At 46.2% G+C, this 12858-nt stretch overlaps 1 protein-coding gene across 6 annotated transcripts in view; it reads left to right on the plus strand.

The window, feature by feature from the left end:
- Window positions 1-12858, plus strand: part of LOC110506421 (ankyrin repeat domain-containing protein 11) — a 139383-nt gene that overhangs the window by 119379 nt on the left and 7146 nt on the right. For 4 of the 6 annotated variants that reach the window (XM_021586014.3, XM_021586015.3, XM_021586017.3 and 1 more), the window contains 8 exons: window positions 2066-2239; window positions 3289-3489; window positions 4027-4169; window positions 4274-4421; window positions 4567-11831; window positions 12027-12125; window positions 12458-12625; window positions 12761-12853. In XM_021586014.3, the coding sequence (XP_021441689.3) occupies window positions 2066-2239; window positions 3289-3489; window positions 4027-4169; window positions 4274-4421; window positions 4567-11831; window positions 12027-12125; window positions 12458-12625; window positions 12761-12853 (8291 nt within the window). The remainder of the gene's footprint in view (window positions 1-2065; window positions 2240-3288; window positions 3490-4026; window positions 4170-4273; window positions 4422-4566; window positions 11832-12026; window positions 12126-12457; window positions 12626-12760; window positions 12854-12858) is intronic. The other 2 variants (XM_090222170.1, XM_036964475.2) reach the window with 1 other exon arrangement.

The following is a 12858-nucleotide window of genomic DNA, read 5'->3' on the forward strand; positions in this document are numbered from 1 at the left end:
ACACATTGCAGTAAAGCAAACAGCTCAGCAGGTCTACCTCTAATAATAGAACATCACTCTCCCACGGGGCAGGAACCCCAACTGACAGAACTGGTCTGACTATATTCATAGCTGTCACTCAGAGAAAGACAGGATGTTAGCATGCATGATGTCCCAAGTCAAATGATAAAAAGATGAGCTTGTCTTTGTTGTCCTATTGAATTTGGGGACACCAGAAACGGACTAGGCTTACCTGGTTCCTCTGGTTGGGCTGGTTCTGGTTTTGCCTGCCCCCACAGTGGGAAGCTGATAGCAACGTTTTCACAATAGGCTAACACAGTGGCGTCATGGGCCCATTGTAACTTGACTGTTGTCTTGCTGTGGGTCCCGCCCCTGGCCTAGGCTGGCGTTCTTGGGAACAGTGAGGTAGCTTGGTCTCCCGCCAACTTTCCCATCAGATCTCTCAAGTTAAAGGAAAAGTCAAATGCCACATCATCATGACGATGTAAAACGCATGATGTGGCAAGTGACACTTTGTTTCTTGAAAGTCCAATGTCTTGAGAACATATGCATGCATGCGTGGGAGATTGTGGGATCAACCTAGTTGAAGTCACTTTGTATACATAGGCCTTTTGCCAGTGCATATAACAGTCTAAAATGTTTCTTAACTATTTAATTAGAAGTAGCTATGGATGTCTATGGGCTTACATTGCATTTTCAGATTCCTCTGTCTTAATTCCATCCTTGTAATCCATGTGGGATGTGTGTGAGGGTGATCCTGCTGTTTTGTTGTCTTTCCCGTCTTCCCACTGTATCTCATTTACATTGAAAATGGATCACACATGTTTGCGTGCCGCTTAGCCTACTCAATGCATGTCCAAATCTGGTAGAAAAAGCCATTGTAATTAGAGGCTTGTATGTGGTTTGATAGCAGCCCTTTTCAAGTACTGGAGCAGGCTCATTACTGACTGGGGCCCACTGTAAAGGCTTGGAAAAGCAACTCTAGCGTTTTCAGTCCTCGACATCCACCGCCTGAAACATCCACTGCTGTGGTTCATGCTGTTTAAGTCTGAATAAAAAGGAATGTGTCTAAATGGCTCATTCCTTTCAGGATGTGAGTGTGTATCAGGGGTGGGGGGGGGTACATTAGGCGTAAGTATTCACAGATGTTAGTGAAAGTTCATCAGCTCTGACTATGGAAAATCTCTGGAAAGGGTTTTGTCACCGGAAGCGTCAGCTGCCATGTTTCCTACTCCTATTAATTCTGTTTGTGGCCTTGAGCAATCCACTGTGTTGAGAGCTACGGCGAGCAGGCTTGTAGATCTCCCCTTTTGATTAGACAATGTGTGTTGTCTCCATGGACGCAGTTGAAGGCCATATGTCATTTGTTTTTATTGACGGCAAAACGTTTTGGAAGGATCTTGTAGCTGGCACAGTTTGGACTTGTTCGAACATTGACGGAGCGTACCTCCAAATCGTCCAGCAGTTGCAAGTGTCGAGTGTTTATGTATTCATGTGTCTCAATCGTAGAGTAAGACTGACATTGCTATGGAGATTTGATAATTCCTCATGACACTGAAAATAATTGATGGGGCGTGTCTTTGAGGAGCAGCTGCTTTTGTCCAGCAGCAAGTCGCCATTGTGGTGACCTTGACTCGGCCACATTGAAATGAACACCGGCCATTTTGTAATCACTGTCACTCTGCCAAGTCACACCCCCTGAGAGAGACAGAAACATCAGATGGCCAATAGTTGACCCCTCCCTCCCTCTGGGGCAGCTGGGTTTAAATGCCCACCACCATCCGCTGCCTCAGAAGATGGATGCGAGCTAAACTAGACTAGAGATTGGTAGGGGTTTCACCTAGGGGGTTCCTTAGAACATCACCGAGGACACTTATCTGACCTGTTGCCATGGAGATGTTGAATGAGCATTATCAATGACTGTTGTGGTCAGAATTGAAATCACTTCAGTTTGACACGCTGAAGTAAAAGCCAATATAACCTGAGCAATTTGCTATCCTGTGTTTGTATGTGTGTCTGTGCTACCCATAGGCCTCACATTGTCCGTTCCCCTCTCTCCTCACAGAAAAGCAAGGTCCGGAACGGAAGCGCATTAAAAAGGAGCCCACCAACACCAGGAAGTCAGGCCTGCCGTTTGGGATGGGCATGCCAGGGATCCGGGCCGGGTACCCCCTCTCTGAGCGGCAGCAGGTGGCTCTTCTCATGCAGATGACGGCTGAAGAGTCAGTCAACAGTCCAGGTGCGTGTTTGTCATGGATGCCACGTCTCTGAGGGTTCAGCGGGGGGTGGGATGGGGGGGGTGCTGTGTCCCTGGTGCTTAGAGTCCCAGCCACACTTTTGCTCCATGCTTCATTAAAGAACAGACCACACTGCTTAATTAGAATTAAATTATACAAGATAACCCTCATCAATTTCCATTACTGCAGTGAAATGGACCTCTGCTGTCTTAATCCACTGTTCATTTCTGTGTCTGGCTGGTTGTGGGGAGATTTTTGGGCTCTAGAAGTTGGTATCACGTTCCTGTACGGTAAATTGTTGCTGCTTTGTTTTAGGATGTAGCGTTCAACCATGAGGGAAATGAAAGTAGTTTACCCCAGGGATGGAGTCTGAGGGGTCCTAATGGTGCCATATCAGATCTGGTCCAAACCACACTATCCAGACCCAGGCTTTTTCTTCATTTCATATCTGCTATCTGTATTTAGATGAATCGGATCTAGCGTTTCCTCTTCAAGTGCTGTACTTACGCTCTGTCTTAAAAACATTGCGATTAAAATGTTTGGGGAAACGGCGGCTTTAGTAGGCTATTTCCTCTTATTAAGTAATAGCGCTGATCTGTGTGTTGGTGATTATGTTGTGCTTCTGATTTGGGTTATATGTTTTCTGTTAGTATTATTTGGCGGGTTGTTACTGTTAAGACAAATGAATCTGTGCCTGAGTTTTGTTCCTTAAAGACAGAACCCAGACGAAGTGAGTTTCAAATAGCATTCAGGACCACGCTCTGCAAACTCAATAATGTACATGTGGTTAAGGCTTTGGTTTAATCCACTAAATGTGATGAAATGATCTCGAGCAATTGGGAGTCTTGGAGTTCTCCTCCTGATGTCTTGAGCAAGAGTGCCACCTACAGGCGATGGAGTTGTAACAGTTGTTTTTCAATGAAATATTCTGCACTGTTACATAATGGTACTACTGTAATATGTAGCCCTATGCTCATTTGGCTCATGTTTTTACTATAGAACTGAATCATGCCAATTCTATTAAAACTCTGTTTTTGTCCTGTTCTTGTAGACACAACACCAAAGCATCAGTCACAGTCAAGTCTGGGCCAGAAGGGAACGCCAAACTCTGCATCTAAAACCAAAGACAAAGTAAACAAGAGAAATGAGAGGGGCGAGACGAGGCTGCACCGGTCAGCCATCCGCGGAGAGGCACGCCGCATCAAGGAGCTCATCAGTGAGGGAGCGGACGTGAATGTAAAAGACTTCGCAGGTGAGTCGCTGCCCCTGCAGGCTGGTGGTCATCTTACTCTCTCTGCTCCTCCTCTCTCTTCTCTCTCTGCTCCTCCTCTCTCTTCTCTCTCTCTGCTCCTCCTCCTCTCTCTCTCTGCTCCTCCTCTCTCTCTCTCTCTGCTCCTCTCTCTCTCTCTGCTCTCTCTCTCTCTCTCTCTCTCTCTCTCTCTCTCTCTCTCTCTCTCTCTGCTCCTCCTCTCTCCTTCTCTGCTCCTGCTCTCTCTCTGCTCCTGCTCTCTCGCTCTCTGCTCCTCCTCTCTCGCTCTCTGCTCCTCCTCTCTCTCTGCTCCTCCTCTCTCTCTCTGCTCCTCCTTCCTCTCTCTGCTCCTCCTTCTCTCCTCCTCCATGCTCCTGCTTTTCACCTCATATCTCCATACTTCTGTATTTATGTAAATAGTTGCACGTTTCTTTGCTTCTCTAGCCATCTAAATTGTTCATAACTGGGTGCTATAATAATTTTGAATCCGACATTTGAGAAACATTAGAGCCGTTATATAACTGTGTTTGGGATTCACAGGCTGGACTGCACTGCATGAAGCGTGCAACCGAGGCTACTACGACGTGGCCAAGCAGCTGCTGGCAGCCGGTGCAGAGGTCAACACCAAGGGCCTGGACGACGACACCCCTCTGCATGACGCATCAAACAACGGGCACTTCAAGGTAACTCCAGCGTTACTCATGTAACGATGCGATTGCTCATGTAGAAAGCCAATTGCCGCGTTTAGGTCCGAGACCAATGTTTCGATGTTTTTGTTTCTTTGTAGGTGGTAAAGTTGCTTTTAAGGTATGGAGGGGACCCTCGACAAAGCAACAGAAGGGGTGAAACCGCGTTGAAGGTTGCGAACTCCCCAACGATGCTCAATCTGTTGCTTGGAAAAGGCACGTATACCTCCAGTGAGGAGAGCTCGTCAGGTGTGTGACATTTTATACCATGAGTAGCTCTGAACACCTTCACTCTGCCATTTGTTACTTGTATTTTAACTTCCTTGCTTTTCCTTTCACCACTGGGTGTGACAGATTTTTGCTGTTCTTTAACTGTTATTTATCTATTTTTCAGAATCCTCAGAGGAAGAAGATGCCCCATCGTTTGCCCCATCTAGTTCGGTTGATGGCAATAACACAGACTCAGAGTTTGAGAAGGGCCTGAAGCTGAAAGGGAAGAAAGGGCTGGATCAGCCCCTATCCACAACAACCACCCCCGTCAAGGACGAGTATGAGTTTGACGAGGACGATGAGGAAGAGCGCGTCCCTCCGGTGGACGACAAGCACTTGCTCAAGAAAGAGTTCCGTAAGGAGTCTCCCAGTGTCACGAAGGCTGGCGGCTTAATTTCAGTACCGAAGGGGGAGGTGGTCAAAACCTATTCCAAAAGCAACTCGCTCACACCAAAGAAGGCTGTTAGACGGATTCTCTCTGACAGCTCAGACGAGGATAATGGGACGTTGTGTTTCACACCTATGCCCACACCACGGCAACCAGCGCCACCTACTAATACCAAGGCCCGGGACTCTGCTACACTGAGCTCTAAACAGCAGAAAGAGAAGACTAAAGTTAAGAAGAAGCGGAAGAAGGAGACAAAGAATAATGTCAGTAAGGAGGTCAGATTTGGTAAAGTCAATGACAAATTCTGCACTTCTGACTCTGATTGTGGGGACATAGGGAGTGAGGATGATGAAGGCTCTATGAAGAGCTCAAACTGTATAAAGGACTCCACAATGAGCCTAAAAGAATCCTCTGCGTTCAGTACTCACTCTGCATCCTCTTCCTCCTCTTCTCATGGAAGCATGAGCTCTCAGAAACTGACACCCTCGCTGACAGAGCATAACCCAAAGCAGTGGAGGACAGACGGCTGGAAGACTGTGTCATCTCCTGTATGGTCAGATGTAAGCTCCCTCTCTGACTCGGTTAGAACAAGGCTTTCCAGTGAGTCGGACTACTCCTCTGCCGACTCGAGTGTCGAGTCAGTGAAACAGGTGAGAAAGAAAGCACAGGAAAACAGAAAGAAAAACAATGTGCACACCAATGCACTAGACAAAAAGAACTCTGACTTTCACAAGAACTCCAACACAGATAGTACGGTCTCCAAAACAGATAAAGATGGCAAAGTGTTGAAAAAGCATAAAGTCAAACACAAGCACAAAAACAAAGAGAAAGAAAAGGCTCCCAGTTTAGTGCTCAATCAAGACATGAACGAGAAATTTGTTAAAAGCTTCTCGTTTGATTTTGATGATTCAAGGCAAAAGTCACTCCTTGTTGAGACTGAGTCCCCAGCTGAAAGCAAGGTCAAGCTGTCGAAACATGAAAAAGAGCATTTGAAAAAGGAGGACAGGTTGTCGAAAGGCAAATCTGAGGACAGAGACTGGTCTTCTGGAAAAGAGGTGCAAAGAAATGCTAAAGAGGAGAAATCCAAGAAAACAAGAGAGTCCACCAAGGAGAAACCTAGCAAGGAGGAGAGGGAAAAGCCCTTGAAAACTGAAAAAGAAAAGAGCCTCAAGGAAAAAGAGAAGCCCAAGGAGGAGAAACAACAAAAGACTCATAAAGAGGAGAAGAAGAAAAAGTCAAAGGACAAGTCATCTAAACCAGACAGGAAGAGCAGTGAGCAAAAAGAAGAAAAACATATTAAGGTGGATAAGGAGAAAAATGCCAGGGAGGAGAAGGAAAAATCTAAGAAAGAAAAGGTTCTGAAGGAAGAGCCTGATTATGAAGTCTATGATGTCAGTAACCGTTTCTTAAACCTAGAAGACACCAAACTCAGTGCCTCAGACGACCACCACGACCGATGGGCATCAGACCTTTCCTCTGACTGCGACCTATATGGAGATGACAGCTGGGATGCTCCTCCTGTGAAGGACTACAAAGAATATAAAGCAAACAACACTGTAAAGCTGATCGTTGAGACTGAAAAAATAGAGAGCAGAGACCGGAGGAAGGAGAACAAAATCAAAGACAAGAAATTAGATCATAATGACAAACGGTCAGAGAAAGAGCCTACCTCCAAGAAGAAAGAGAAAGACTCTTCAGAAAGAATCTGTGACAAGAAAAAGGATTTGACCGAAAAACAGAAACTGAACTCCAGCCACTCTGTGGAAAAGGAGAAGAAACGAAAGGAATCTGCAGATACTGTCAAAGAGAAGAAAGAGAAGGACCCTACGGACAGCAGTAGAGACCGAAAAGATTCCTATGAGTTCACTAAAGAAAGAAAGGACTTGAAAATCAAACAGGAGTCTATAAGAGACGATTATGGGAATGAGGCCTCCTTCAAAGAAATTGAACCTGTCAGCAAACCATGTGAAATTAGAGAAAGGAACCACTCTGGAAAAGAGAAGGACAGAAAGGGAGATGGGGTGGAAAAGAGAGAAAAGACTAAAGCTGACAAACACAAGGAAAAGCCTAAAGACCGATCCATAGAACAGGACAAGGAGAAGCCTGAGAGGACCTCAACTGAGAAGCTTTTGAAAGAAAAAGACACAGACAGAGGCTCTAAAGACAAGAAGGAGGGAGCTAAAGACAAACACAAAGACACACACAGCAAAGACAAGGACAGGAAGGTGTCTTCAGAACAAACTAAGGACAAGAAAGAAAAGGCTTCGCAGGACAAGCATGCTGACCGGGATAAAGATGTCCTTGAGGTGAAGAAGGAGGAGCGAAAACCTGAGAAAGTTAAACCTGAGAAAACATGGTACAAGATCGCAGACATTTTCACAGATGAAAGTGAGGATGAAGAAGACAATTACAATGGGGGTGTGGCCAAGTTAAGTGATTCCCTTGGGTTGTCTGATTCTCACAGGAAAGACTCCACATCTGACAGGGATGAGCTTGATCACTTCCAAACGGAAAAACCCAGAAAATATTCTGCTGAGGCCAAACACACAACAGAAAAACAGAAAGATAAAGACCACAAGAAAAAAGACAAGACCACATTTGATATGGGGAAAGAGAGGAAGGGTTCCTTAGAGAAACACAACAAAGATAAGAAAGTAAAGGACTCTGTTGATGCAAAACACAAAGAACGCAAAGACAGAATGTCTGTGGACTCAAACCAAGAGAAGAAAAACAAGCAGAAGCTGTTGGACAAGAGGGACGCCAATGAGGAAAAGACCAAGAGTAAATATAAAGACAAGCAAGATCATGTTAACGACAGAAAGCCCTCAAAGGGGAGTGGGGAAAATGAAAAGTCGCTCTTGGAGAAACTGGAGGAAGAGGCCATGAATGACTACAAGGATGACTCCAATGACAAGAACAGTGAGTTATCCTCAGACAGCTTCACTGATCAGGTTCATGAGCCAGTGCTCAGCAGCTACTATGATTCCTCCAACATCAGCCTTCCAGACATTACTGATGAGAGACGAGACTCACTCTCCATATCTAATCCTCAAGACAAGTTCAGAGAGAAAGAGAGGCACCGGCATTCATCTTCGTCATCCTCCAAAAAGAGTCATGACAAGGAGAAGGACAAAGTCAAGAAGGAAAAAGGGGATAAACAAGACAAGATCGAGGAAATAAGAGAATCCTATGGACGCAGAGAAAGTCTGCCCTTCGAGAAAGAGCCTATGCCATTAGAAGCGGACCCTTACACATTTCCATTTGGGTCTAAGGGTGATAAAGATGATTTTGAGAAGACATTGGAGTTTGAAAAGGAGATGTCTAAAAAAGCTGACAAAGACAAACTGAGTACTGTCATCAGTGATAAGATCAAGGACAAAAAGAAAAAAGAGAAACATAAGGAGAAAGTCAAAGAGGAGAAGCACAAGTACACGGATGGCTTCGGATCACTTAAACACTCCAAGGAGGAGATTAAATCTGGATTGAAAGAGAGTTCTCAAATTACCAATTTGAAGGAAAGATCAAAGGAAGACAGTCCCAAATTTGATGTGAGAAAAGAGAGAAATCGAGACTCTTTGGACAAAGACAGTAGGGTGGACCATGTTAAGTCCAAGGTTAAAGAAGAAAATGAAAAAGTAATTCAGTCTAAAGACACAGCTCGCAAAGACAACCGTCCACGTTCAAAGCTTCTGGTTGATGGGGATCTCAAACTAACCAGCTTTGGGCAAATGTTAGGTTTAAAAGACCAGGAGATTGAAGAACGCCATAAGAAGCATAAGGAGAGGATGAAGCAGATGGAGAAACTAAGACACAGATCAGGGGATCCTAAACTTAGGGATAAAACGAAGTCCACTGAGGAAATAAAGAAAAATCGCAATGAACTATCATCAAAAAAATCTAATAGTTTAGAATCTGCATTGAAAGAGAAGAAGCTCAAAGATGTTGGTCTCCCAGCCCAAATTATGTCTCCAGAAAGAAAGCCACAACCCATTGACACTCAAAATTCAAAGGACTGGCTTGCAGGCCATCAGATGAAAGAAAATCTCCCTGCCTCACCTCGGCAAGATCAGAATAGACCAACGGGTGTTCCCACCCCCACATCTGTAATCTCTTGTCCCAGCTATGAGGAAATCATGCAGACGCCACGGACTCCATCCTGCAGTGCAGAGGACTACCCTGATATAATGTTTGATGGGTTAGATTGTCAGAACTCATCAGCCATGGCCATGTCTATGAATGCCTGCTCCCCATCCTTCTTTGACAGGTACTCCAACTCATCACACACCTTCCAAGAAGGGACTTGTATAACTCCGGCTAAGAATCTCCAGTTGCCCCTTGTCAGCCGATCGGCTTCGTCTGATGTTAGAAGACCCCTGGAAGATGAGTTCAAAGCTGAAGCTGGCAAGTTTCTACAACACAGTTTGCCAGACGCCTCTGAGTTTGACTTGGCAGCCTCCCAGCCTCCAGAAGACAAGGCAGCATCAGTGGAAAGACTTGAATGCCTGTCTCCTCCTTACTTCTCACCTATTAGAATGCTGTCTCCCGGGCTGGAACTTGCCCAGCCTGCACTAGATGGGGCCACCACAGCAATGGCTGGCACAGAGACCTGTGAACACCTACCTGAAAGTGTCTACAACAACTTCCTGATGAAGCCCTCAACGCCAGTCCACAGACCTGACCCCCAGGAGCCGTGTCTGGACATTGCTGCTCCACCCACCCCTGCACCTGCTGCTCTTCCTCCCCTGGATATTGATGACCTTTCTGAGCCTCATCAAAGTGAGCACAGTCTTGTTCCCTCTGACCCAGTCAGTGGCAGTGAGTATCTGCCCCCTGTTGTTGAGGAGGAGGAGGAGGAGGAAGAAGAGGACTACGAAGAGGAGGAGGGGGAGGAGGAGGAAGACGAAGAAGAGGAGGAGGAGGAAGGGGACCTTGAAGAACCAACAGATGCTGATCATCATGCTGCTGAGGAGACGACGGACGTCTGCTCATTCTCTCCTCCAAGGGTTGAAGAGCCTTTGAGGAAGGGCTGGGCTGAATCTCCTGAGAGAAGGGTTGCAGAGGTACATCAGTTGACTCCCTCACATCCACTACCCAACCTGGTGGAGAACTCCAGTGATCATACCATCAGCTGGAACTGTGAGATGATTTTGAAATCTCCTCAAAGGAATTATGGGGAAATAGAGGCAGCTGTCTCCAAGATAACCAGCCCCTTCTCGCATTCAGACAGTGATTTGCAGCCCATTACTGCCATACCTGGCCATCCATCAGTGACCCCTCCATATGCTGCTTACAGGTCTTATGTGTCTGACCCTGACTTTGACGAGCAAAAAGAGGCTGTGGAGGACATTCCAATTTCTCCAGCAAGACCTGAAATGACACCTATGGAATTGGAACCAAACTACTTGACAACCACCTCATCCTCCACAAGGTTAGAGTCTTTCTTCACAGACTGCAAGCCAAACTTGGAGGATAATCACCAGATGGACTCAGAGCTTTCTTGTGCAGTACAAGATGGCAGACAAAACTCCCATGGCTTTACTTCTGAGAGCCATATGCCTCTAGCAGTAAGCAACGAGCCAGTGGTGCCCTGGACAGACCCGTTCTCAGCTACAGTGGATGAGCTTGATGATCTTGGCCCTTTCTCTCTACCTGACCTCCCTTCTCTCTCCCTCCCGACCTCCCTGCCAGACAAGGAGATGCCAGAGCTTGACGTCAGAGATGCAGTGCCAACCGACTACAAGCCTCCACCTGCTCATATAAGGCCTCCTGCGATTGAAACAATAGAGGGCGAAGAGCTTATGGAAGTTGACCTGCCTATCCTGGCCAAACCCCTGTGCCCTTCCGCGGTCCTACCACTCAATGATTCTTTGCAGGATTTGGTTGTGCCCTCACCAAAACACAATTTCCAGCCAGAATTTGAGTCTGAGCCTCAGAATGTCCCTGAAAATAACTTTGTGAAACCACAGGTCTTTGAAAACAGAGCCACATATGAAGAGACTGATGAGAGTGATGGAAACATGATGTTCTCAGCTGTTAATACAAACAATACTCCGCATCACAGGCAGATGTCACTGACCGAGTCATTATCAGTTGTAATTACTCCATGTATGGACTCCTTGACAACTGTTAAACCAGAACAAAGTGGGCAGGTATCAGATCCCTTTGTTGGGCCAACTTGCAGTCCAGTCCCCTCAGTTCCTCTACCAGTTGCTGTCACGATTTCTGGTACAGTCCATGTTTCGGAGGCTCTTGAGACAACATCTAAGCTCACGGTCACTCTGACAACATTGTCAACTGACCTTCCCAAGAAGGTGGAGGAGATCCCACAGAGGATGACCAGAAACAGGGCCCAGATGCTGGCAAAACAGGAGAATACCACCACCACCACCACCACAAAAAAGCAGAGTAGTAGAGTAGTAGCAGAGAGTACAACCCCCACCACTATACCTGCTAGCGTGATACCTCCATCTGCCCCTACCCCTGTCACCATGAGCATGGCTGTAACCACAACCACCCCTATTCCCACCCCTACTTTTGTCCCCTTTGTTGTTCTGGAGAAAGAAAAGGAACTTGTCACCACCATCTCCACCACAGCAACCATTACCCCGACTCCCCCGCTGCCGCCTCCTGTAGTGGTCAGCAAAACTAAAGGGCGGCCTTTGGAGGAAGAGGAATCCCAGACGCAGCATCCACGCAAGAGGAAGTTCCCGAAACCGCAGGTTCAGCTGGTCAACACAGCCATGCAGCAGACCAGGGAGATGATTCAACAGACGCTGGCTGTCATTGTCAATGCCATCAAACTGGATGACATAGAACCCTACCACAGTGACCGCTCTAACCCTTACTTCGAATACCTGCAGATACGGAAAAAAATAGAGGAGAAGAGGAAGATCTTGTGCTACATCACACCACAGGCCCCTCAGTGCTACGCTGAGTACGTGACCTACACAGGCTCCTACCTGCTGGATGGCAAGCCTCTAAGCAAGCTGCACATCCCAGTGGTGAGTCCCTCCCTTCCCCTACAAATGTTCACACATCTGTTGATTCATAGATTTTATTTCATTACAATGATACACGTCAAGTAACTGTCACCTATAATAACCTAACAGCACATTTACAACAAAAGTTTGAACTTTGTTGCAATGGAAAGATTTGTTACATCATGACCTCAAATAATCATTGCCCTGGTTTCTCAGATTGCTCCACCTCCATCGTTATCGGAGCCCCTGAAGGAGCTTTTTCGACAGCAGGAGACAGTGAGGGGGAAGCTGAGACTGCAGCACAGCATAGAGAGGGTAAGAACACGGGCTCACTGTACCCTCCCTAATATCTATCCTTCTCACTTCTGAAGTCGCACTGAGAAGGAGTGCTTTGAACGATCCTTTGATGAATGTTCAAAGCTGCTATGTAATAGAAATGCAACTGCAATATGCATTTCTCCAACCAAGCACCATAAAAAAATGAGTGACATTTCACATTAACCTTATCAGTTTGCTCAAAAAGATTTTGAAGTAAAGTTGAAACTCCAGTCTGTCTTCCCTCTCTCTCTCTCTCTCTCTCTCTCTCTCTCTCTCTCTCCCCCTCCCTCTCTCTCTCTCCAATGTTATTGTATTGACTTTCCTTCCAGGAAAAGCTTATTGTCTCGTGTGAGCAAGAAGTACTGCGGGTCCATTGCAGAGCGGCAAGAACGATAGCCAATCAGGCTGTCCCATTCAGTGCCTGCACTATGTTACTGGACTCTGAGGTGTACAACATGCCAACAGAGAGTCAGGTGCGTCTGTGGGTGGTCAAAAAGGTGGGCAGAAAGTTGACAGACAGGGCCATTCACGTGGGATTTGTTTAGTCAGCTCTTCCAATTACTCTTAATATTTTATATACATATAAAACAATAACATCTGACATACTTTAACGCTTATCATCTTTAACTCAGGGTGATGAGAACAAGTCAGTGAGAGATCGCTTCAATGCTCGCCAGTTCATTTCCTGGATTCAGGATGTGGATGACAAATATGACCGCATGAAGGTAAA

Source organism: Oncorhynchus mykiss, chromosome 26, assembly GCF_057628025.1.
Source record: "Oncorhynchus mykiss isolate SJ-2025 chromosome 26, ASM5762802v1, whole genome shotgun sequence".
Lineage (NCBI taxonomy): Eukaryota > Metazoa > Chordata > Actinopteri > Salmoniformes > Salmonidae > Oncorhynchus > Oncorhynchus mykiss.